Source organism: Aulonocara stuartgranti (assembly GCF_965226115.1).
Source record: "Aulonocara stuartgranti genome assembly, chromosome: 1".
NCBI classification, from domain to species: domain Eukaryota; kingdom Metazoa; phylum Chordata; class Actinopteri; order Cichliformes; family Cichlidae; genus Aulonocara; species Aulonocara stuartgranti.
Window position 1 is genome coordinate 26,209,377 of NC_138939.1, and position 27,471 is coordinate 26,236,847.

A 27,471-nucleotide genomic window follows, 5' to 3' on the forward strand; every position below is an offset into this window, starting at 1 on the left:
AAATAGTCCACTCAGAGGATTCAAAATATTATTCTCAACAGCTATTTTCAAGGAAATGACTGAAAGGTTCCTTTAGAGCATTTCCTGTATGCATTTCCACCACAGTCTGAAGACTAAAGTCAAACATCTGTGAAGATTAGGTAATTTAGTCTGCTCGTTTACTGACTATAGCTGCTACACACTGGACTTTATACAACAGTATAGTGTTCACACATTGTACGTCTCATTGCATGATTGACTGAAAATCAAAAGGACTCCTGTCACGTTCTTCTCTTGCAACAAAATTATTTAATGTCAACATTTTGTGTCGCACGCTGGTGCAGTTGTTAACACTGTCACCTTACAGCAAGAGTGCCCTGAGGTTGGGGCCTGTGTTGAGTTTTCATGTTCTCTGTGCTTCTTACCACAATCGAAAGACATGGCTGTTGGGCTAATTGGTGGTTCTATATTGGCTACAGGTGTAAATATTTCTGTGTTAGCCATATGACAGGCCTGACCTGACCAGGGTGTACCACAGCTTTTGCTCTGTGACAGCCGGGAGAACCTCAGTCTTCCTTGGACCCAAACTAGATAAATGGTTCTGAAATACCAATTACGTTGTACTTAAAAAAAGGCAAAAAGAACAAAAGAAAATCATGTCATGTCTTTGTCTAAACCATAGCACAGCTCGACATAGAAGATATATGAACAATAAACAGAGGAAAGTGAAAATTCTGTTTTTTCCATAGTCTTTGTCATTGCTCCTCTTCATTCAAACTCTCCCCTAATGTCTTCCTCATTGAATTAGGGTCAAGGGACTATGTTTGAAGACATAAATGGGCAATTTCCACAGTATATCTAAGTAAACAGAGAGATTTTACAAGCTTTTACCTTGACTGATGAAGATGTGACTAAGATGAATTAGTTGAAATATTGGAAGTACTAAGCTAAACAAAATTTTCAGCGCTGTAGGCTCTATCAAAGCTCTCAGAGTAACATTCGCTGAACCAGGCCTTCTTTTGTGGGGTATATGGGTAAAATAATATCCATCTATAGCTCCCTATTCCCTCTGGAGTTGTCCTGCTGTGAACACCTAACTTATGCATGTAAAGGAGGTATTGTACAAGCAATTACAATCAAGGTTACTCCTGCTTTGCATTCTCCAAGCCCTTTCCTTGCTATTGTAAGTGATGTTCTTTTTAGATACCCATTGTGCCACATAATATATGTATGTAAAAAAGGAGAGATGCTGAGAAAAGGTCAAAACATTTACAGGCATTAAACATTACCCTTATTAGAATGCCTGTTTGTAGCCTAGATACTGACTTGTCAAATTTGAAATTAATGTTAAGATGTTAAGAAAATGCCAACATTTTCGATCATGTTATATTAGCTTCCTTGTAAAGACTATGAGTCTGACTGGGGAGTTTGTCTGAAACATTTGTCTTCAAACTTTTACAGCCTTCATTAGTACTTATGATAAAATTAAAGGGTGGACAAGAAACATAGAATTCACTTAATTCAGCCGAGAAAACTGTCTGATAATCCATGATGTGATGACATTCAGGTCTCCTCTAGTCACCTCCTGCTCTTTTCCTCTTTGATAGGTTTGTAGCTTAAACCTATTCGCTGGAATGTTCAAGACAATTCAGTTACACAGCAAAAAGCATTGACACCAAGCGCTCTGCTTGGTGTCAATGCTCGTATACGAGGGAGACCAACTGGACAAACATTGTTCCTTCGCTTGACCCCAGTTGCTCTTGTCCACTCCCTTGTAACACTGCTCTTTTATTGAGGTTACATGAATATACATAAGTTCATTAACATATGACGTATACATACAAACAAAGAGTACCTTGCCTGTGCGCTGTGTAAGCATGTGTGTGTGTGTGTGTGTGTGGTCAGAGTGTGACCCCATAAACGACTTCCCTAAACCTGCTGGTCTGGAAGTCCAGCAGTTCATCTAAACAAAAGGCACTTAGAGTAAAACAGATATAGATGTGTTTGCTATACCATATATCAACAAGAAAAGATACGACCTCTTCCCATGACCCTAAGATTGTGAGTGTGCATGCCAGAACACTGGAACGCACACGAAGGCTTTGCAGACTCCTAAGGATCACACATCCTATCACTACACAATCGATTATACACCTCTAAGCATATTTGGTTAAATATCTCTAATCATAAATGACAACCAACAATACAAATCTAACACTCTTCTTTAGAAAAACTGCTATTTTATGGCTTTGTACTACTTAAGAAAAAAAAGTCTGCATATAATGTTGTGATTTAAAAAACATTTAATACTTGTACACAGACATCAAAAGTGACCCAACGCATGGTCTTGGTCCATGGACACGGTCAGATAGAGGCATGTAATTATTACAAATAATATTTCCTTCAGTAAGCTATCGGTTTATACCCTTGTCCTTAAAAAGTGTACTTTGCTGAGTCAGTCCAGAAAAAGTAAGAAAAATAACGTTAGTTACAGTCACTAAACCAAGGAAGCATAGCCATCAAAGAGATGACAACAAACTGCATCCAGAGCTGGAACCAGGACAGATAGTCATTTTATTTTTACGATTACCATCAGGGAATCTTAACGAAAAACAGTCATTCTATTGTTTATTTCAATGGTCTTTAATATCCTATTTCTGATTGTTCCTTAGCATTACAGTTTTAGTATTGCCCCAGGCTTCTGTCCATAGGATCAGAGCCAATAATAATATTAGCCACATTAACGATGTAAGGATTTTCAAGTTGCTGTGGAGCGATTTAAATCTAAAAGAAAATCATCTACTGGGTTCTCCAAAAACCGATACTTATTGTTATTGTACCGAACAAGGCTAATATTAATAAATACATGCCAATTTCCTTTAGTTACATTGCTGCTGAAACAAATCTTGTGCTTTTTATTCAATTTCAATATCAGCTAACAACATCTTATTTCTGACCTTTATCCTAATCTTGCTTGTCATTTAATGTAAAATGCACAGCTATTACAGAAAACATGCCAAAAGCCACTAGTAGATTTTGACAAGCAGTTTTAGTGATTAAATAGAAATGTCAAGACAGCAGTTTAATTCTTCCTTTTTTAATAAAATGACAAACTTACCACTAACGAAGGATTATACAAATATGTTACATGCTCCAGAGATAATATGGAGAGAAATATGTTTCCAGAGGGTTGCAAATGTTTATGATATGTTCCACAAGCGTTAAAAAGTTATACACAAATCATTGTACACATTTGTGTACAGTATGATCCAACGCTTAGTTTATGCATGTGGATCACACTGTATGCATTTGCAACGTTTTTGAGACATATTTCTCTCCATAAAATACGAGAAAAAATTGCTAGTGCAGTTCACAAATAGTGTTTTCAGTGGGAGAGATTTCAACTACTTTCATATCAACTACTTCATGTACAAAAAGTCAATATATCACTCTAAAGCAAAGGTGAAAACTTAATTAGCATGTCATGGATCCCTTAAATACTAATAAATACAATGTTTATTTAAATATTTTACCTCGCAATACTGTTATCTTTTGACTATAAGCATAAAAGTCTCCTTGAAATACAAAAGACGGCATACAAAGTTAAATGTAGGGTTAAATTAACTTTAAGCCTTGGCCTGACATCCCTTTGGTCTAGCCTGGGGAAAATTCAAATTGACCACTGGCTGTGCTGAGGTGAGCGACAAACAACAATGTCACACAACTACCTGAGCTATGTCCTTGCCCAAAGCAAAAATTGGTGAAGTACAGCACTTGCACGTCCTTCATCTAATATGTTGTGTGTTCCACATCTACAGTGAGTCCATTTGCGGTGACAGTTGTGTTTCATCCTGTCAAAGATGCAGAAATCCGTTTTGTCAGTTCACCTGACAGATATGTTTGTGAGTGTCTCCTGCATAAAACAAACAAACAAACAAAAAATGAAAAGCAACAACTTCAGTTATAATACTTGTGTATTAAGACAAACTTGGCACTGATATATGTCAGCTTTTTTCCCTAGAACAGCATCTATTTTTGCATTGCATGTAATATCTGACATACACTGAAAAATTGCTTAACACTGCATGTAATGTATCATTTAGGTGTTCAGCCTGTGGACAAAATATTCACAATGAGTGTCATAATTAATAGATGACTTCTTGATTAAAACAAATTGGATGTGTTTGGCTGAACTATTGATGGACTCTACTACATATGATATAGCACAAGGTTTAGCTTGTAAGTAAATGATGCGTTTCTGACTCCATAATTTTATTCTCGGGCTCGGCTTGACTACCATTGCGTAATTCAAAACGTAATTGTTTTTTTACTTCAGTTCATCCACTATTTTGATATAAGACATTTTAGCTCATTTCTCTCTAAGGCCACCATCCCTGTAAAACAACTTTCTTTTAATTGGCTCCCTTTTGTAAAGAGAGAATTTGAACACCAAATGGGACACTGCACATAGCCAGAGCTTTCTGGATGAGATGACCATGTTAGGAATATCTTGATAGACATGGTAGAAAGTGTAGAACAAACCCCTGATTAGAAACAGAGTTTTTACTGTGTTCTAAAACCTGAGCTAGTCTCTCAGAAAGAACACTTTATAACAGCCCTTGGACATTCACCACTGCATAATAGTTCCCTTTTCAACATTAGGGTCATGGCTACATGTTGAAATACAAAAATAAAATAAAATAGAATAAAAACACATTTGATTCTATACAGAGTGATAATACAATGACTACTGAAGCATGTAATTTCAGTTCATATGTGGGTGTCTTCAGATAGACAGCCAGCAGCCAGTGTTTATATTCACACACTCAATTTACAACTACTCGCTGTGTTGGCACTGGAGGGAAAATATAAAAGTCGTCTTAGGAGGACTCCAAAGGTTTTTTTTTTTTTTTTTTAATTCATCAGAACTTTGTTTGCTTCATTATTTCACAGCAACTTCTAAAACCTGGCAGCAATTGCAGCAGACATAAGACCTATATGGAGTTGGCACATAATTCTGTGATTTGACACACTGCTCTGCAGTCCCAGGGACATTTTGTGCTGTAACGTGGTCAAGGTTTAGCTGATAAGACGTGAGTGGATTAGGGCTGAACGATTATGGAAAATAATCTAATTGCGATTTTTTGCCCCAATATTGCGATTGCAATGCGATATGCGATTATTTTTTAAGGTCTTTGTCTTCTGTATTATTAAACAAAGACAAGCAATACATCATATAGTATGGCCAATACTATATTACATTAATTTTAAACTGTTCTTTCCTGGAAGACAGACCTCTGTTATGATGACATGAGGTGATGCATGAATTGATGACTGACATTTTTATTTAACTTCTTCAATCACAACAGTATATTTGAACATACACAATAGTTTATTTTTAGCTTACAAACATCTGAGCATAAAGTGCTGACAAGGAACCCTGGTGTAAACATTAAAATGAAAGTCAGTACAATGTGCAGATTGCAGAAATATACATAAAAAAAAATCAGTGGCTTTACCACACTCAGTTTTTCGACATCTGTGAACTACTAGACAGTCATTCAATTAAAAAATAATATTAAATAAATAAAACTAATAAATAAAAAATACACACATCTTACTGATCTCTGCAGTCAGTAACATTACACATAAAGTGCAAACATAATAGCAATTGTATAAACACACACACAAACACGCCTTTAAAATTTAAAGGCGTGAAATTGGACGGTCTAGCCTTCTGATTAGCTAATCAGAAGGCTAGTTCTGATTAGCGTCACCGCTGTCTCGGTGGAGTTTAATAAACTCGGCCGTCTGCTTCTTGCTATCTAAAATATAACCAGACACTGGTGTAAATTCTCGACTGTCCCATACTTCTGTTTAATAAGTTTTCTGTTTGACGTTTAGTCAGCTGTGTGAAAACCAAGGAGGAACCCACCCGGGGGATTAATAAAGTTTTATTTTATCTAATCTAATAACTTTAATCTCAGCCAAACCGATTTACTCACGAACAAACAAAACACTGAAAAAAGCCCAACAATAACATTTTTAGGTTGTCTAAGTGACTTATATATTACGTTTAACCCGAGCAGCGAAACTCCGCGGTGATCTGAAAATGATGTGCCGGGAGTTGTGCCGTTCTCGGCCGCATCAGTAACCCTCGAGCTCCCGGCTAGCTGTCGAGCTGGTGGGTAGCAGACGCCTCTGAAAACGTCGAAGCACTTTTGCAAATATGGGATATCTTGATAAACCGAGCAGATATTTGATGTTTACACAACTACTTTCTCGCCTGAAAATATGTTAAAAGTTTATTTTGTGACCCAGAAAGATTAGTATGAGTAATTTTAAAACTTAGTAGCGGCCGCCATTGCTGGAAACTGGAGTTTGGCTGGGCCGCGCTATGAATTCTGGGATATGGTAGTAATTTGGACAGCCTTCGGCACGTCGCTGTGACGTAATCGGTCTACAAATGCGGCCTCAGGAGGATGCAGCCCATGAATTTGGACATGTCCAGAGTATAATCGCAGCCTTTGCGGTTAGAAAATTGCACTTGATCATGTCGCGATATTATCGCAAATGCGATATATCGTTCAGCCCTAGAGTGGATGTCATAACCAGACATCACTCAGTCTTACATGGCATTTGCTGAACGTTCCTGCAACCTGCAGGTGGTGTTTGTGGATAATCACAAAGGTTGCGATTTTTTCTTTTAAGGTTGTTAGCTAATTACTAGGGGTGCAACAATACATGTATCGGTATTGAACCGTTCGATACAGTGCTTTCGGTTCGGTACGCATATGTATCGAACAATACAAAATTTATTTTATCAACTTTTCTTCTGACGATGTTGTCTGTGTGGAGAGCTCAGTGGATCTGCGTTCGACTACTCCGCCTAGGCTGCACTGTCGAGCGCAGATCCACTGAGCGCAGCGCAAGCTAGCAAGACAGAAGCTAAGCTCATTGCAACATGGCAACTGCCTCAACGCTACCCGAAATTGAACCTCCCCCACCCTCATTCAGATCTGGCGTTTGGAACTATTTTGGTTTTCATGTGAAGTATGACCCTGATGGACACAAGTAAAAAAGTATGTCGGATGTGTCACGCAATGCTCAATTACATTGGTAGGAACTAGTGGGTTAGCGCAGTTAGCTCGTTAACGTGTTGACGCTGTCCAGCCCCATGCACGGGGCAATCCGCGGTAGCTCGTTAACAGAGATTTCCCGCGTTATGATAGATTTATTTTTTTCATTATTTTGTTGTTTCAGCAACATTAAATTTAAAAACTGTACTTTTGAGTTAAAATATATATTTATAATTTTAATAAATGACAAATTAAAAAGGCATCAACATTTTTTGTATCGAAAAAATATCGAACCGTGACACCAAAGTATCGAACCGAACCGTGAATTTTGTGTATTGTTGCACCCCTACTAATTACAGTGAACAAGTTAAACTGTACATAAGAAGTCCACCTAGATCCACCTAAGAGTATGTAGCCCTCATTTACTCAATACCATTAAATAAATGGGCTTTGGGTTCTTTTTCTAGTGTACTCTCGTACGATGTTTTAAATTAACTTCTCTTTTGTTTCTGGGATCAATGAAGCTTATTCCTTAACAGTAGCACTACACGCGAAAATTAACACTAGTGTCTATAGTGCAGTAAATCATGTCATACACCATGTAAAGTAGAGCATTGCAACCCTCCTTTAATTTACCAAACAATGAAAACAAGAAAATAATAAAATGGCAGATTTCAGTATTCAGGCAAACCAAAAACACACACAGCAATTTACCCACTGTACACAGAATCTCCACACATATAGTGTAAACCACCAGTGATAAAACAATTATAGTCCCAAACTAAACCTAAAGCCGGCAGAGATAAACCCTACGTTGCAGGCCTGTATTGCTCCAGTATAAATCCAAAACGATCTCCCAACCGGAAGTTCTTCACTCAACGAGCAAAAAATAAATAAATAAACTCAGTACCTTGTGAAACGTGCAATTCCCACCAGCTTAATCCAGGTAACAAGTTGTCTTCAGCTCCGTCAGAAACACTCCGCTCTGAATGCAGTAGCACAAAGATGAGGAAGGTCCGTGATCTCCACGTACTCCACAAGCTACCTGTTTTAGCTTCCCACGTTGCCAGAGGTACTCTGAGTGACGCGGGCACTCAGAGTGACTATCTGGGGTGTGTCCGTCGTTATCCAGTTCGGTAACGATCCTCTGCAGCTTGTTACGTTCCACAACTACAGTGAAACGGCAGCCTACAGTAGTCCTTATTAGCGAACGGCTGGGTTAGCCTCACTTTAACTTAATGCGTGCACGGCCGCAAGAAACAAAGCACACAGTCCAGCAGACTCACGCTGAAACTTTACGTGTTATGTCACTAGCCTACCGACACTGTGACTTATCTGTCCGAAAAGTCAAAACACACTTACTCTTAGTACATAAAAACAAGCTAACTTCTCCGGATGCTCCGTGTAACTCACGCACCACCGCCCTCTCTTCTCGCGCTCTCGTCTCTTTTTTCCTTTTCCTTCTCCACCCTGTGTTACCTTCACAGACCTTACCCCCGTAGGAAATTACAGTTCTCACAAACAATTCACAAGAAAAGAAAGATAACTTATTTTAAACAATGCAAACATGTTTTTAATCATTTTACATGAACTCTTACCTTTTTAAATATACAAGAAAATTTAAATAAATGAACTCTTTGATATTTATATTCTCAGATTTCACTTATCTTTTACTATTTATGCATCTTTTTAACCCGGGTTACAAGTAGGAAATCTTTTGGTAAATGGTTCTTTACTACTTTTAAATTTAAAATGTAGCACACATATTTTTTTTCCCCAATCATAGCTGTAAGAGCAGATTACCATGTGCTTGATGGACCAAAATCTCTTATTGTCTTTTAATAGAGTCATTAGTTCTAAGCGGGACTATTGTAATTTGTTGTTGTCAGTTGTCCTAAAAACTCCCTGAAAAGCCTTCTGTTAACCATAGTCAAAGGAGCCAAACCGACTAGCCTCTTGTTCCAACTTTTACTCACTAATGAGTAAAGGTTTTGCATAGTTAGTAATTTACTCCACATTTATTTGATTTAACTGCTTCTAATGTGCATCAAATTATGTTTAATAAAATACCACTATATGCAAATGGAGATTTTATATTAGGTTTTCAGGGACAATCATCCAAATGCAGGTGATGCTTGTGTAAAGTTATGGTTAACAGAATATGTCTGTGAAGGTTCTCAGTCATCCAGGTCATCGTAGTCAAAGGAGCTTGCAAAGAAAAGCGTCTGGACTTCTTTAAGTTGCTTGAAGACGTTTCACCTCTCATCCGAGAAGCTTCTTCAGTTCTAAGGTCAAATGGTGGAGAGTCCCAGATATAAACCTAGTGGGAGTGACCCCCCACAGAGGGACAAAAGGACCCCCTGATGATCCTCTAATCGCCTGAGCCAAGGTGGGAAACTGGGTGTGGGTCCCAATCAGCCAGAGTTTCGGGTGTGTTCATTGTGAAACCTGGCCCCACCTTATCATGCGAATTCCTGAGGTCAGATGGCCCAGGATGTGAGTGGGCGTTAAGGCGTCTGGGAAGGGATCTCAAAACTGGATTATAGATGGCAGAGAGTTGGTGTCGTAAACCCCCGCCTCTGTTCAAAGATGGTCGCTCACAGTGGACATAGATGGCTTCTTTCACTCCTCTTTCAAACCATCTGTCCTCTCTGTCCAAAATGTGAACATTGGCATCCTTGAAAGAGTGTCCTTTATCCTTAAGATGCAGATGGACTGCTGAGTCTTGTCCTGTGGAGGTGGCTCTTCTGTGTTGTGCCATGCGCTTGTGAAGTGGCTGTTTGGTCTCTCCGATGTAGAGGTCTGAGCATTCCTTGCTGCACTGTACAGCATACACCACATTGTTAAGTCTGTGTTTTGGCGTTTTGTCTTTCGGGTGAACCAGTTTCTGTCTGAGCGTGTTGCTGGGTCTGAAATACACTGGGATGTCATGCTTGGAGAAAACTCTGAGTTTCTCTGATACGCCGGCTACATAGGGGATGACAATGTTGTTGCGTCTGTCCTCCCTCGCTGGTGTCTGATCTTCTTTTCTGTGCCTCTTTGCTGACTCTAAGAACGCCCATTTAGGATAGCCGCACGTTTTGAGTGCTTCCTTTACATGTGTGTGTTCCTTCTTTTTCCCTTCAGGCTTAGAGGGAACATGTTCTGCCTGGTGGTGTAGGGTCCTGATTACTCCAAGTTTGTGTTCCAGAGGGTGATGGGAGTCAAAGAGGAGGTACTGGTCGTGTGTGTGGGCTTCCGGTGAACTTCGATGTTGAGTTTGCCGTTCTCTTCAATGTGCACAGCGCAGTCCAGGAAAGGCAAACAGTTGTCCTTTGTGTCTTCCCTGGTGAACTTGATATTTTTATCCACAGCGTTGATGTGCGCAGTGAAGGATTCCACTTCTTGTGTCTTGATTTTGACCCAGGTGTCGTCCACATATCTGTACCAGTGGCTGGGTACTCTTCCTTTGAAAGAGCCAAGAGCCTTCCTTTCCACTTCCTCCATGTAAAGGTTGGCTACAATAGGTGACACGGGGGAGCCCATGGCACAGCCATGTTTTTGTCTGTAAAAGCCTTCGTTGTACTTGAAATATGTAGTGGTGAGGCAGAGGTCTAACAGTGTGCAGATCTGATCGGGTGTGAAGTTGGTCGGAGAGACCAAACAGCCACTTCACAAGCGCATGGCACAACACAGAAGAGCCACCTCCACAGGACAAGACTCAGCAGTCCATCTGCATCTTAAGGATAAAGGACACTCTTTCGAGGATGCCAATGTTCACATTTTGGACAGAGAGGACAGATGGTTTGAAAGAGGAGTGAAAGAAGCCATCTATGTCCACTGTGAGCGACCATCTTTGAACAGAGGCGGGGGTTTACGACACCAACTCTCTGCCATCTATAATCCAGTTTTGAGATCCCTTCCCAGACGCCTTAACGCCCACTCACATCCTGGGCCATCTGACCTCAGGAATTTGCATGATAAGGTGGGGCCAGGTTTCACAATGAACACACCCGAAACTCTGGCTGATTTGGACCCACGCCCAGTTTCCCACCTTGGCTCAGGCGATTAGAGGATCATCAGGGGGTCCTTTTGTCCCTCTGTGGGGGGTCACTCCCACTAGGTTTATATCTGGGACTCTCCACCATTTGACCTTAGAACTGAAGAAGCTTCTCGGATGAGAGGTGAAACGTCTTCAAGCAACTTAAAGAAGTCCAGACGCTTTTCTTTGCAAGCTCCTTTGACTACGATGACCTGGATGACTGAGAACCTTCACAGACATATTCTGTTAACCATAACTTTACACAAGCATCACCTGCATTTGGATGATTGTCCCTGAAAACCTAATATAAAATCTCCATTTGCATATAGTGGTATTTTATTAAACATAATTTGATGCACATTAGAAGCAGTTAAATCAAATAAATGTGGAGTAAATTACTAACTATGCAAAACCTTTACTCATTAGTGAGTAAAAGTTGGAACAAGAGGCTAGTCGGTTTGGCCTCGGTCACCAGTGAAAGCATATTATTTGTTAATTTCAGCACAGGATAACAAATTGATAGGAAATTCTAACAGAGGTTCTACTCTGTTCTACTATCCACAAGTTACCCAGGCATTGTTAGGGTCCTGCAACAGAAGCAGTGATGGTTTAGTCTGTATTTATCATGCTATGGTGTTGGGGAAAAGGCAAATGTCATGAAGCTCTCCTATATCACAGTGCTGTGACACAAAACTCATTTAAAAATAGCTTAACACCAACGAAATATAACAAAATAATAAAAAAAGGTTCATAGATTTTTCATATATTTTCAGCTAACAATTATGATGTGCTAAGAACAAAGTATGACTTTGATTTGAATGATGATTTATTGTTACTGTATGTTTGTTCTGTTTTACAATGTAGTTTGAAGCAAGACACCCTTTTATCATTGATGCAGTAAGTTTGGAGCAAGGGGCTAAGGAAAGCATTGTCAATACAATGACCTAGCCAACAACTGAAAATGACTGCATCTGTGTAAGGTGGGTGTTTTGTGGTGTGTGGTATTTTTTATATGAGAGAGGAACACTGATCAGGCTGGTGGGTTCTTTCATTCATTTAAGCAGTGAAGTAAAGAGGCTCATTAGTGGGGCAATTTTAACAACAGAATGATGGCGCCTGTGTTTTAATGATGATGCTGTAAGAGTATGATGGAAAAGAATATTATCTAAAGATTATCTGAAGCTATCACAATCACCGTAACACATTTTGTTCAAATTACCTGAAGTAGATATGTCACAATGTGATATAAACAACAATATACAATCAGTAGTATTAAGAAAAATACTAAACATACATTTGGCTCCTCATATTTATAATAATGATACATTTTTTTTTAGGTAAAGTATTGAATTGTTTATCTTCTTTCTGGATACATTATGTGGGAAAACGTTTTGTTTGATGCAGCTTTACTTATTTTTCCATACTGATCATCCATCCATCCATCCATCCATCCATCCATCCATCCATCCATCCGCTTCCGCTTATCCTTTTCAGGGTCGCGGGGGGCGCTGGAGCCTATCCCAGCTGTCATAGGGCGAGAGGCAGGGTACACCCTGGACAGGTCGCCAGTCTGTCGCAGGGCCTCCATACTGATCAATTTTTAAAAATATATTTTTAATATTATTTAATATTTAATATATTTTTAATATGTTTTAATATAGTCTGTGTAACACGACAAAGAATGCAATGATACATGCTGTAAATACGCCCCCTATCCTGTAAAACTTAACAAAGAAAAGCTATTATCCTTCTCCATCCCATCACTACCTGGAAAAAAATGCTATAACTGTAGTAAACTGTTTTCAGTCAGCACTCCTCGACATCAATCACTCAGTGAAAAATGCTTCAAAAATAGTCACTGCTATTAATGTATTCTACATTATGAGAACAGTCCCACCTCCCACCAGACTTAAAGGCAGGCAGGCTGATAAATGTGTCTGCCACTTCCCAGAAAAAAAAGGTTAGGCTATATTTCGAAAACACAGTAATATCATAGTAATGGCAATTTTACATTAATGTTTACCAAAAAGAAAAAAAGTAAGAAAAAAGCTGGAAATATCTTTACTGCTGGTGTCTTTTATGTCTGAACCCATTGAAAAACAACAGATTCATTGTGAACTATGTAGAACTATTTTGACCACTGTGGTACCAAGGCCAAAGACTTGTAATTCTCCAATTTAAACTTAGCATTACACACCTTATACAGATAGCCATTGTTTAAATGTTCATTTATTTGCGTTGTCTTATCTTGTTTGAGTGCAAATTTTAAGACCTCAGAGGTCAATGCAGGTTTCCATCTGAACACAGTTATTTGAAAGATTGGCCAAAAGATTACTTTGAATGCGGACTATAGCCTTCACATCCCTTCAAAAACCAAAACGGTACCTGCATTTTCTGTTCCCTTTTCTTCCTTGGTTGTTCTCAGGGACCAAGCAGTAAGGGATAGAGGACACAAGTGTTTAACTCAAAAATATGGAGTTTTATTGACCCAAAATATGAAAGATAAGTACCAAAGCCAAAAATTTAAACAGGCAGACCAATAAAAGAGGTGGAATTCAATAAACTAAGCTCAAAATAACAACTAACAAAGCCTCAAACAAATGTAAGCCAAACTGACCTGCTGAAATGACACATAAGGGAAGTTAAGTACTAGCTTAGCTAAACCACATAACACACAAGGGGAAAACAAAAGGGCTGCCATATAACCAGCTAACAATTAAACAAACTCCAAAACCCACCAGGCAATGAAGCATGTGGTTCAGTCCAATGAGGCTGTCAGCAATACTTCAGATCCCCCAGCCCTTTGCCACACCTTTTGCCAACCAGGAAGGAGAAGCCAAACCCCCAGGTAATTCAAAAAAAGAAAGGGGTGTCCAACTCCAGGCCTCAAGGGCCAGTGTCCTGCAGGTTTTTAGATGTGTCCTTGATCCAACACAGCTCATCTAAATGTCTCAATTACCTCCTCAACATCTCTCAAAGTTCTCTAGAGGCCTGGTAATGAACTAATCATTTGATTCAGGTGTATTGACCCAGGGTGATATCTAAAAACTGCAGGCCTGAGGCCTGGAGTTGGACACCACTGCATTAATATAACATAAAACAGAACTTTGACCTTGCAGTGTTGATATGTGTGAACTCCATATAGACATTGTAAGGTGTGACGGAAAAAAAAAAAATCAATATATTGGACAAAAAGTAAAATATACGTAAAGTAGTGACTGTAAAGTAAAATTAAGTGATGCAAACTAGTGGCGAGGTGTGGATCTTACCATGTGTGGCTTGCCATCACAGTTTTCCAAAAAAAAAAAAAAGGTAAGTAGCTTGTAAATGGTCTGTATTTGTATAGCGCTTTACTTGGTCCTAAGGACCCCAAAGCGCTTTACACTATACACAATCATCCACCCATTCACACACTGGTGATGGCAAGCTACATTGTAGCCACAGCCACCCTGGGGCGCACTGACAGAGGCGAGGCTGACGGACACTGGCGCCACCGGCCCCTCTGACCACCACCAGTAGGCAAGAGGTGAAGTGTCTTGCCCAAGGACACAACGACCGAGACGGTCGGAGCCGGGGCTCGAACTGGCAACCTTCCGATTACAAGACGAACGCCCAACTCTTGAGCCACGATCGGCCCCCTTGTTTCGGTGTATATGTAGAAAATAATGAAAAGTTTAACTTTTGTAATGTAATTGTAAAAGGCAAACTTTAACTCTATATTCATTATATGTAAAGTGAAATACTTTGAGCTTTGTTTTGTTTAAATTTGGGTAATTATGGCTTAAAGATCATCAAAACATCTGAAAGTATGTTAATTTATACACTCTGTATTTGGAAGGGGCTCCTTTATTATGAAATAACTGAATCAATGCTATCAGTACTATTCAGAATTTTTAAGTAATGCAATATTGGACTGTGATGTTGTCTTGGACTTCCTTGCATCCTCTGTATTTTTTAAAGACATCTTACCCCAGAGATATGTCATTTGTCAAGTTCATGTGTTGGCCTTTTCATATTATTCTTAATTCATATTTTTCCTAATACTATTACAAATGTAGTCATTGCCAGAGTCTTTCACACCAGCACTGAAAGGTCTTTTGAACTAATAGAATTAAGGGCACAAGTTCATTGATGAAAATCGAGGCAGGTGTCATGTCCTTTTGCTTTAGTAATGACTGCAGTCTGATTTGTAAAACTGAAAGGAGGCATTCAGACCATCCATGCCAAAGAAAAATGAGACATCTACAGTTCAGCAGACTTGGCCTGACACATGTCTGTGCCTGTCTCCTTAATGTAACACATTCTCACTCCCATCTCATATCATACTGATGCTTGGTCAGGACCCAACTGCGTGACACGCATGGGGCATCACTTTTCAACTGGTTAGTGCTTCAGAATAGGAGAATAGAGCTTGCTGGATCTGGAACTACATTTTTTTTTCAGTTTTTCTTTCATTTTCTTTTCCCAAAAATACAGCAAGAAAAGGAAAAAAAAACTTGTCAACTATGTCATGTGGATTCAGTCACCAGCTCTCCTCCATATCAAAATGAAAGTTCTCATTTTCCAGACATCTTGGAAAGAACCTTTAGTTGTAATGAAGACATACAGAGAGACATTTGCCTCAAAAGTGTTGCAAATGTGTTCAATATGATCTACAAGCGTAAACAAAAATTTAATCCACAGATCATGTCGCATGCGCATGTGGGATATTGAGAAAAATTTAAAGCTGTCAGCTTTAAAAACAAAACACAAATGCATGTATACACAGTTTTACACTGTAATTAAAAGCAGCGTAATTTTTTGGATTTGAGCAGAGCTGGCAGACGGAAATCGGGCTCAAAACCTCAAGTGGGGATGCAGGGTGATCCGCGCGTATGAGGCGATTTGTTTACAAGTATTGTAAGTGAGTGAGCGAGATGTACATGTAGTTTGAGACATTTGTACCCACAGAAAGGTTTTCAAACCGTAGAACAATCAGATTTGTGAGCTGAACTTAATAAATTGTGTGTAACTAATCAGTATATATTCAGGTTTCGAGGTACACATTTGTTAAACAGTTTCACGTGTGATCAGATTGCTGTATATTTGTGTGTGGATTGAAGCATGTGCTTGTGAATCCTCAAAAGTTACATACAAATCTCTGTACACATTTGTAAATCTTAGCTTACACTTGTGGATGATATTGTATACATTTGCAACACTTTTGAGGCAAAGTTCTTTCTATAAATCCCACCCTGACAGTGGGTTGCTGTGATGTTGCTGAGTTCCTCATCCATGAGCTAGTTAAAGGTCCTTTGTTGAAGCAGGTGCCTATTACAACATTTTCCACCTCCATGTGGAGAAACAATTCTCAATATATCTTTGAGGAAAGGATAGTAGACTCAGGGTCTAGTGGGTGGTTAACTGTGCGCTATTGTCCAACCATCGAGCATGGTGACACCTGACTGTGTCCCTCACAATAACACAGGTCATGGCAACTGCTCTAGTCTTGATGAATCCAGAGTTAACTCATCAAGGAATACTACAAGCTCTGTGTTTAGCCACACGACCTTCTGATAAAACAACATACTGGCCCCATGTTGTCGTGGTACTTCGATTGTAGCCCCAGATATTTCTGTGAGCATCGCATTTTTCTCGGTTTGCTTTACTACTGCCCTGTCTCTGTGTACATTTGAAAATTCTGTATATTTTTGCAGTCGTTTTTGAATTTTGTGTCTAGAGTTTTGAAGAACGGCATCCTGGTTTATACTAAACTAGTGCCAAAATGGATTTGGTGGTGGAACACTAGAGTCTGTGTCCCATTTTTTATATGAAAATCTTTAACCCTTCATACAACCCATTGATATTTACAATCGATTTTGAAACAGTAATGGGAAAACATACAAAGAAAGAAAAAAGATAAATAGAAATCTATTCTAATTCAGGGCTGGACAATCAAATAAAAAGGGGAAGTCATTCTTCTGCACAATAGATGATATTACAATATATTCAGTCTCTCCCCCGCTGTCTCTCTGATTTCCAACCCTCTGTGGAGATTTTGGTTTTTAAATCTCTGTTCCAGATATTTAACTTTTATTGGCAATCCTCTGATAGGCACGATGTAAGCACATTTTAAAAGTCTGATGTATTGTCTTTTCCTTTTAACAGTCCTTTGACATAATTATTTCAACAAGTGATTGCAGGGGTTCAGTAGGATAATCATGTTGTTATGCTTCAACAAACCTGTTACTGTTAAAGATGGCTTAGAATTCATTCTTCACACAGTTCAGTGTTTGCTTCTGTTTTTTTTCCTGAGCAAAGTGACAAAACATATACAGGAACAGTGATGAAAGAACAAGGAACACTGAACTATGGAGTAGTGTCTCTTTTAGATTAGCTTACTGACGATGTGGCTATACGTGCCATGGTCTTCCTCGTCCTCTCAGGTGCTGACCTGCATTCGCTTTGTTTTTCTTCTGCCTGTAGGGGTGGCTGCCCTAGATTCCACTGACACACCTGATGTTCATCTATAATCACTAACAGTATATAGCCCCAGTTATCCTGCCCAGTCCTTGCTGAATTGCTAAGCCACACCGTCTGAGTTTACTCTGGCGTGCCTGCCTGCCTGCCTGGCTTCTGGGGAAACATAGCTGTCATACTGTTTCTAACATAGAAATACTCATCAAAGTTCAAATCTGTGAAGTCAGTTAATCTCCTACTTCCTTGCCAAGAAAAGACTGTGAAAACCTGTTAATAAACCCGTGAAGACTGCATCAACTTACCTGAACCCTGTAACCTGTGAAAACAAGAAACCTTTACCTGCTTGTCAACCTTGGAGTAACTCATCCTGTGAAGAAACACAGACTTGAGATTCTTTGCTTCTAAATAAATCTCCTCTTTGAATAACTGCAAATAGTCACCTATTGTTTGCTTAATGGTATTCATTAAAATCTTTGAACTGTTTTCCACTGGACCCTGGCAATTAGTTTTTTTGAACAAACTGTGACAGTGTGTTAAATGTGTTGCAAGCGTTCCTGACAGTGTTTTTGGCAGGTTTTTAAATAAAGATTGTTGTTGTTGTTGTTATTATTGCTTTAGTCAGCAGGTGCTCAGCTTTTAAGATGGGCAGTGAGTGTGATAGTGCTGATTCTTTGACAATAATGCTTAAACAAAAGATTGATATTGAGTTACAGGAAATTATTTTTAGGTGCTTTAATGAAAAACCAAATTCCACTGTGATCTGTAGATCTTTTTCTTTTAAATTACTGAATACCATGCCTCTAGAAAGGTTGCTTTTTCATATTTCTCCCAGTTATTTCCAATTACCTAATTATTACTTTGTTAGACTCATAAGCATGCAAACAGTCATTAGGTTGTATATGTGTAATATGGTTAGCAATAATTCCCATAGAGTAGACTGTGACTGTTTTGAGACTGCACACATGTACCTAATCCTGGTTTCTTCCTTCTAATCTACTTTCTTTGTAAAGACCACTGTGATCAATGTTTTGTTTATTTGCCTGTGTAATAAGCAAATTATGCTAAGCGGGAAAAGTCACCTCTAGCATTAACCTGCTTGCATTTTAATCAATGACTTAAGTGATTTTTATCAGGATGCCACAGGCAATGAGGTGATAGAGCCAGTTACAGAATAGAATCTGTCCTTTTAAATGTCAAAGAGATTTAGTTCTCTTCTTTAGTGGTTCTGCTAGAAAAAGCTATTTCTCCCAAAGTCACTGATCCAAGCAGCATTCATCATACTGTATTTGGAATTAATGGCCTCATTTATTACATCCAGTGCAATTCTGATAAAATTATAGTATTGACTTCAAACTTTGTTTTGATTGAGTCAGTTGTGCTTCATCAGATTACTCTTTAATTCTAATTAGTGAAGCACTACTAGCCATCAGTCGGTAGTAAGGCAAATTAGAAAAGGTCATATTACCTATTCTAATTATTCCACCCAGTTTACTTCACTGTGTGCAATTGCCAGGTGATAAAGATACTGATATTCTACTGAAAAAAGATTCCATGTATTTCATTGTACTTAGTAGTTTGTTTGTTTACAAAAATGCTAGTTAAAATTGTATTTTATGGTTTAAGACTATGTTCTTTATGTCAAATTCTTTACAGTTCTCAGTCACTAATCCAGATTTGTCAGTAAGAATTGCTTAAGAAAAATCATACAATTGTACTTATTTGCTAACTACTCTGTTATAGCGATGGGAATTCCTGCACTTTTTAGAGAACCGGCTCTTTCGGCTTGGCTCATTAAAAAGAGCTGACTCTTTAGGCTTCCAACTGGCTCTTTAGGTTGTTTTTTTGCTTTATTTAATTTATTATCGAAAACAATATAAAATTATGCACAAAAGGAATTACTAATGTAAAAAAAAGTGGTTTTATTTATATACATTTATATATAAATATATACGGGGTCCCCTAGAGACAGAAAAGTCACTTCTTGCAAGAATCAGCTTTTAATGTGTAGGAGTATATGGGACAACTGGCAGAAAATGTCACACGATAAAGAAAGAAAACTTACAGTACAGTGGGGCAAAAAAGTATTTAGTCAGCCACCAATTGTGCAAGTTCCCCCACCTAAAATGATGACAGAGGTCAGTAATTTGCACCAGAGGTACACTTCAACTGTTAGAGACAGAATGTGAAAAAAAAATCCATGAATCCACATGATAGGATTTGTAAAGAATTTATTCGTAAATCAGGGTGGAAAATAAGTATTTGGTCAATAACAAAAATACAACTCAATACTTTGTAACATAACCTTTGTTGGCAATAACAGAGGTCAAACGTTTACTATAGGTCTTTACCAGGGGCCTGTTCTTCGTACCTCGCTAAGTAAGTTAGCTGGATTTGATTGTTGACGATTTCGCCTGATCTTGGATCGTTCGGTTCCCCGAAACTCATCCGGGACTTGCTGTCATAGCAACAGAGCCGTAAGCGTAAACCTGCTCGGGAGCAGGTTTACTTTATGTAAACAGGATTAGATCGCGGCCACGCAGGTATGTCCGCTTCATTTATACGAAAGCAACAGCGATATTCCACCACTGTTTCACCATAAATAAATAACATCAATGTAACTAAAGATAATGCAGCACTTGATCCTTTTATTGATGTCACACAGATACATACAGGTCATTTCCTAAAAAAGGGAAATGTACTATTAACATTCTATTACATGTATGTGATTATTACAGATGTAATTCATATTTCAGAGTAGTAATTGCAAATCACTTCGTGTAATCAAGATGAGAGACCACGGCTATAAAAGCGAAGGTGGATTTGGGAAGTCTGTCGCAGCCATGTCCTGTCCGTATACGCGAGCCACCCATTGCGGAAGGTGCAAGATTGATAAGGAGAGTCCTCAGAATCCAGCGTATATTGCAGGACAGACAGGATCCTTTAGCTCAGCGCGACAGTGTGCTCATTGAGAGATATCGATATTCCCGTGAGGATATTATTTACTTAACCAACTTGTTGACGAGGGGGTGCAGGACCACCACCTGTCTTTTTTTTGCTCTGCCCTTTTCTTGGTTGCTGTTATGAACAAACAAATAGATTATTTCAGGGTCTCTTTCCAAGAGACGAAAAGCAATATAAGTGATAAATATTACCATTCTGTAGAATATTCTTATATTCCACTTTTACTTGTTCCCATGTTCTAGTGGGTCCTGTTGTGGCTCTAATGTGAAAGGGGATATAATATAACAATATAATATAATGTAATATAATATTGGATAATATAGTGTAATATAATAAATCTATGAATAAATAATAAAGTGACTGAATAGTGGTATTGTCATGCGCTTTGGGTGCCTTGAAAAGCGCTATATAAACCCACTCCATTATTATTGTTATTATTGAATTACTTACGAGTTTAATTTGTCAGCAACTTCCTGCCAGCCCTCTCTCCTTGCTTTTGCAGCCTTTGCAGTGTTCCCTTGCGTTTTAATTAAACTCTGAAACTCCTGAAATCCCTCAATCAAGAGTTCTTGCTCTGCTGCCGGAAAATACCGAGCACGCCCCTTCGACATTTTCGCCGACCAATCAGCGGGTTGCCGATCAATGTTTCTACTATCGATGCGTAGCCCCTTTTACGACACCCAGTGATGTCACATTACTGCGTCCAGCTGTACTAATCGTCAACAACAGGTGTGTTCGGGGAACCGGATTAGCGAGCTCACGGTTAGCGCGATGGTTTGGTCTTGGATGTGTCATTTGATCTTGGATGTAGTGAGCGACGTACGAAGAACGGGCCCCAGGTTTGCACACACAGTAGCTGGTATTTTGGCCCATTCCTCCATGCAGATCTTCTCGAGAGCAGTGATGTTTTGGGGCTGTCGCCGAGCAACACGGACTTTCAACTCCCGCCACAGATTTTCTATGGGGTTGAGGTCTGGAGACTGGCTAGGCCACTCCAGGACTTTCAGATGCTTCTTACGGAGCCACTCCTTTGTTGCCCGGGCGGTGTGTTTTGGATCATTGTCATGTTGGAAGACCCAGCCTCGTTTCATCTTCAAAGTTCTCACTGATGGAAGGAGGTTTTGGCTCAAAATCTCACGATACATGGCCCCATTCATTCTGTCCTTAACACGGATCAGTCGTCCTGTCCCCTTGGCAGAAAAACAGCCCCATAGCATGATGTTTCCACCCCCATGCTTCACAGTAGGTATGGTGTTCTTGGGATGCAACTCAGTATTCTTCTTCCTCCAAACACGATGAGTTGAGTTTATACCAAAAAGTTCTACTTTGGTTTCATCTGACCACATGACATTCTCCCAATCCTCTGCTGTATCATCCATGTGCTCTCTGGCAAACTTCAGACGGGCCTGGACATGCACTGGCTTCAGCAGCGGAACACGTCTGGCACTGCGGGATTTGATTCCCTGCCGTTGTAGTGTGTTACTGATGGTGACCTTTGTTACTTTGGTCCCAGCTCTCTGCAGGTCATTCACCAGGTCCCCCCGTGTGGTTCTGGGATCTTTGCTCACCGTTCTCATGATCATTTTGACCCCACGGGATGAGATCTTGCGTGGAGCCCCAGATCGAGGGAGATTATCAGTGGTCTTGTATGTCTTCCATTTTCTGATGATTGCTCCCACAGTTGATTTTTTCACACCAAGCTGCTTGCCTATTGTAGATTCACTCTTCCCAGTCTGGTGCAGGTCTACAATACTTTTCCTGGTGTCCTTCGAAAGCTCTTTGGTCTTGGCCATGGCGGAGTTTGGAGTCTGACTGTTTGAGGCTGTGGACAGGTGTCTTTTATACAGATGATGAGTTCAAACAGGTGCCATTCATACAGGTAACGAATGGGGGACAGAAAAGCTTCTTACAGGAGACGTTACAGGTCTGTGAGAGCCAGAGATTTTCCTTGTTTGAGGTGACCAAATACTTATTTTCCCCCCTAATTTACGAATAAATTCTTTACAAATCCTACCATGTGAATTCATGGATTTTTTTTTCACATTCTGTCTCTCACAGTTGAAGTGTACCTCTGGTGCAAATTACTGACCTCTGTCATCATTTTAAGTGGGGGAACTTGCACAATCGGTGGCTGACTAAATACTTTTTTGCCCCACTGTAAATGTATTGGTTTTATGCATTTTAATTATTATATATGAAACTGACACATTCACTTCTGGAGGGAATCAAAAAGTCCCCCATCTCATTTGTTTTCAGCCTCAAGATCCTGCTGCATGATATTCTCTTAAATCTCAAAAAAAGAAAGGAGAAGTGTTTTTTCCTCCTGCTGGTGTGGCACCCCTGTGAGGGAATGACCACATTAATGTTATTTTGTGTAAAACACTCATGTAACGGGACATTTTTCATTGCTATATGTATTTATCTTCAGTTCTTTAAGAGGATAGAAAATCCATGTAATAGGGATTCATTTTATGTTAGAAAGCAGTGAGGGCGGAACTTTGGTGCTTGCTCCGGGGTTTGGGGGTGCAGTAAGTGGAGCCCACCTTCCGCTGCTTCCTCAGACACGTTCTGGAGGAAAGCAGAGACGCATCGTGTCTTCCTTACTCCGCTCTTCACCTGCTTTTACAGGTCGGTAAATGGTGCTCGCACCGAAAATGTTGTTTATTGTTACCATGGTTACCCACGTTAACGTGAATGAGAGAGTTAAGGCGGTCCGCCCGAGTTAATTACATGTAAACGCGGGAGAAAACCAGAGGAGTGTCCCGTGCGACCGCACCGCGAGCCCGCTCGTTAGGTGGAGCGCTCGTGAAGCAGAGTCAGTGCGCTCCTATGCTCGGTGCAAACGTGTTGTAATGCTCCAATCGAATCAGTTCTGTGAGATGTGAATGTTAATAGTTATGTTGAAAGTGACTGAGTAGATTAGCTAGTGTAACACAAGCACTCTGAGCAACTCTGTGTAGCTAACAGAGGCATTCACGGGTTAATTAAACAAGCTGTGTTTCATGATGCACTAAATAGTGATTTTGCCAGTAAATTACTGGAGGGAACAAATGTAATGTATTTACCAATGCTGTTATTGAATATAACTGTTTAGCCAGTAAGACACTGCAGAAGACAATGTGATGTGTTTATTGATATGATAAAAGAATGTAGTTGTTATGGAAAGAAGTGTGAACTTAAGAAACTGAACCAGTTAAAAAGAGTATATTTCACTGATGTTGTGAAATAAGTAAATGTAATTGATGTGAATGAGAAACCAGCTGAACAGTATATTGAAAGCTCATGTTTAGTGTTTTATAGCATTTATTTGTGTGAAATAAATCAGACTCAGACACGTTCTGGAGGAAAGCAGAGACGCATCGTGTCTTCCTTACTCCGCTCTTCACCTGCTTTTACAGGTAACATATTGTCATCGTGGTCTTCATCCTTGGGACCCGTAACAAATCTTGGGGGCTCGTCCGGGATCGGCGCCACCTTGTGGTCGGGGCTGATCCATAAATGACATCTGGGACCAGGACGCGAGCTGATGCTGGCTGAGCGAGCTGAGAGTTGGAGCCGAGACTGATCCATCGTCGTGCTGAGTGGCCCATTGAGAGGGACAGCAAGGAGTTGCAGCCATGGCCGAGGGAGGGAGGAAGAGCCTAGTGTGGGACATTAGGAGAAGCCTACTCACCCTGTCAGTGGGAGAACTCTACAAGATCGCTAAGAAGGTGGGTCCAGCGGACCCGGGTCAGCCAGAGCTCGACGCAACAGACCAGGAGGGCTGCTTTGACCACATCAGTTCTTTCATGTACAGTAAGCCACTGCTTGAGGCAGAAGATGGTGGGATGGTGGACTTGTTAATGTTAAAGGACTTCATTGATGATGTGATTGAAAATCGACAAGTATGTGATGATAGTGTGTACGCAGATTCACCTGTTACACAGACACTTACACAAACTCTGCAACCAGCTCACCCCTCAAGTGGCATGGGTGATAGTCCTACGCAACCTGTTCCGGTGACCACGATAGCTAACATGGTTAACCGGCCGCCAGTTGCAGGTACAACTAGTCTTACTGGCCTAGCTAGCTCTATCTCTGATATCACTAACACTGAGCTGCAGGAGATGTTAAATAGCTATGAGGCGCTTGGTAAAAAACTGAGACAAAGTGTAATGGTCCCCACTGAACAGTCACCTCGACAGCCAACAGGTTTGCTAGTTCAAGCTAACCTAACACAGAGCGACCCATTTCAACCCAACCCACCCGGGCAGTCACGGGCCCAGCCCACTCGTGAGGGGATGATCTCTCTGAGAGACCTCTCTTATCTCCAGAGAAGAGAATTTAGAGTACAAGGGGGTCAAGTTGGTGACCATTCATCCGACATTAGCTACAACAACATTTGCAAACAGATGGATGAGGGGATTAGAGAAGGCTTCCCTGACGCAGAGATAGTTCGTGGAGTGCTCAGGATAATAAAGCCTGGAACTTTTAAAGATATGCTAATCAATAAAGACGATTTGACTGTACTTGAACTGAAGGGGTTCCTCCAGGCCCACCTGAGAGAGAAAAATAGTACAGAACTCTTTCAGGAATTAATGTGTGCCAGACAAGACGAGAGTGAGACACCACAGCAGTTTCTCTACCGGGTGATAGGGTTGAAGCAGCGGGTCCTCTTCACATCCAAAATGTCTGATGCAGGCATAAAGTACAGTCCAGCTACTGTTCAGGATGTTTTCTTGCACTCAGTCTACCAGGGGCTTGGGTATAAGCACAGTGACATTAGGCGAGAGTTAAAACCTCTGTTGTCAAGCGGAGAGGTGAGTGATGAAACAATTTTGCGCCACATAATGAGAATCACTAGTGAGGAAAGTGAGAGGCAAAAGAGAATAGGCTCGTCCCGTCGACAGAACACAACTAACGCACATAGTGCTCAGTCTGAGCTCAACACCATCCAGGAATGTAGTAAGCAAGACCGACCAGTTGACATAACTAAGACTGACCCGATTAAAGAACTCACAGCTAAAGTTAATGAGCTCGCTGGGCTGGTGGAGGCAATGAGACAACAGACTCTAGCACGAGCCTCAGACCTAGCGAACCCATACTCACAAAACAGGTCAAGAAACAGAAAAGACAAAACCTTTGGGTGTCCAAACTGTGTTGAACAGAACCGTCCAGATTGTTGCCATTGCTTCATCTGTGGGGAAGAGGGTCACAGGGCGGTTGGCTGCTTAAAAAAATCTAAGAACCAGGGAAACGTGAACCGGTCTCTGCAGCGGGGCGCCCAGTGACCGAGTCCAAAAGAGAGCCCCACAGTGAGCGCTTAAGGGAGGTGAGGACCCAACCTAGCCTTAACAGTAGCAAACCCAGTCTCCCCTCACCAGTCACATCAGGAGTTAACCGGCAGCAGGGTGAGGCACTCGCTACGTCTGGTGTTATGACACCCCACACTAAACGTGGGGCAGTTGCTAAGCTAATCGGTAAGAAAGCTCTCATACAGTGTAATTTGAATGGCTTAGCAGTGAAAGCACTACTTGACACAGGTGCTCAAGTTAGCATCATAAGTCGAGATTGGAAAGACAGATACTTGCCTGACTTAGTCATGCGACCTCTGTCAGAGATCATCGAGGAAATTGATGAGTTGAAAGTGTGCGCAGTCAATGGGGAAACCATACCATTTGATGGCTGGGTACCCATCATGATCAACTTACCGGGGGGTGAAGACCCCAGCCTCTCCGTCAGTACTCCGGTCCTCGTCAGTACTTTGCCAATGGACAAACCATTGATCGGTTTCAATGTCTTGGAACAGATCATTGAGGGGCAACCAGAGCGGTTGATACCTACTCTTGTTACCTTGCTGTGCAATGCCATCTGTCTTCCCCCTGAGAAAGCTGAGGTGGTCGTAAGCTTCATCCAGACAGCAGAGCCAAACATGAAGCAAGGGCGCTTGAGAACAGGTGAAAGGGATGTGATTATCCCTGCTGGACAGGTCACCTGGGTAAAGTGCCGGGTTCCATCATTCATGAATCCACCTGATTGTTTGGTGCTGTTTGAGGCTGATGAGGTTAATCAGGCCCTAGAGCAGTTGGATGTTTGGACGGGGTTAGTTGAAATACAGAATCCAGCTAAGCCGTACGTCGCCATTGCACTGAGTAACGACACCAAACATGATATCACCTTGACGAGGAAGACTGCCCTGGGCACCCTACAGCCGGTTGAACGTATTGTGGAGGCCGAGGCCCCAAACGAGTCCCAACCTACCGTAACAGTTCGCGAGGTAACGGTGGAGCCAGCTGAACCTCTCCCAACGTCATGGCATCCGCCAGTGAACCTTGAACATTTGGAGGAGGAACAAAAAGAGATTGTGGAGAGAATGTTGTTCGACGAGTGCAGGGCCTTTGCGAGGGATGGGAATGATATTGGTTGTAATCCTGATCTGAAAATGGTGATAAACCTAAAGGATGACATACCAGTGCAGAGAGCATATACTTCCATACCTAAGCCGCTGCTACGGGAGGTTAAAGAGTACGTGCAAGACCTCCTGGTGAAGGGATGGATAGTAAGATCCAAGTCCTCTTATGCTGCTCCCATCGTGTGTGTACGGAAGAAAGACGGTTCACTCCGTCTTTGCATAGACTACCGTCTATTGAACCAGAAAACTGTTCCGGACCGACACCCACTACCTCGGATACGCGACCTGCTTGACACCTTAGGGGGATACTCCTGGTTCAGCATCCTTGATCAAGGCAAGGCTTACCACCAGGGGTTTGTGGATGAAGGCTCCCGCCATCTCACCGCCTTCACCACACCCTGGGGCCTATACGAATGGGTGAGAATCCCGTTTGGGCTCACTAATGCACCCGCCGCCTTCCAGAGAAGTATGGAAGAGATCTTAGGTTCGCTGAGGGATGACTGTTGCGTACCATACCTTGACGACATCCTCTGTTACTCACAGTCTTTTGAAGCCCATGTCGAGGTGGTCCGCAAAGTTCT

The 27,471-nt window shown here is 40.9% G+C and overlaps 1 protein-coding gene across 1 annotated transcript in view; it reads left to right on the forward strand.

The window, feature by feature from the left end:
- LOC309702799 (uncharacterized protein) overlaps positions 1 to 26,530 on the forward strand; it is a 188,312-nt gene extending 161,782 nt beyond the window's left edge. The window contains exon 2 of the mRNA XM_082527427.1: positions 23,898 to 26,530. Within this exon, the coding sequence (XP_082383553.1) occupies positions 24,117 to 25,769 (1,653 nt within the window). The 5' untranslated portion in view covers positions 23,898 to 24,116 and the 3' untranslated portion in view covers positions 25,770 to 26,530. The remainder of the gene's footprint in view (positions 1 to 23,897) is intronic.
- The last annotated feature ends 941 nt before the right edge of the window (positions 26,531 to 27,471 follow it).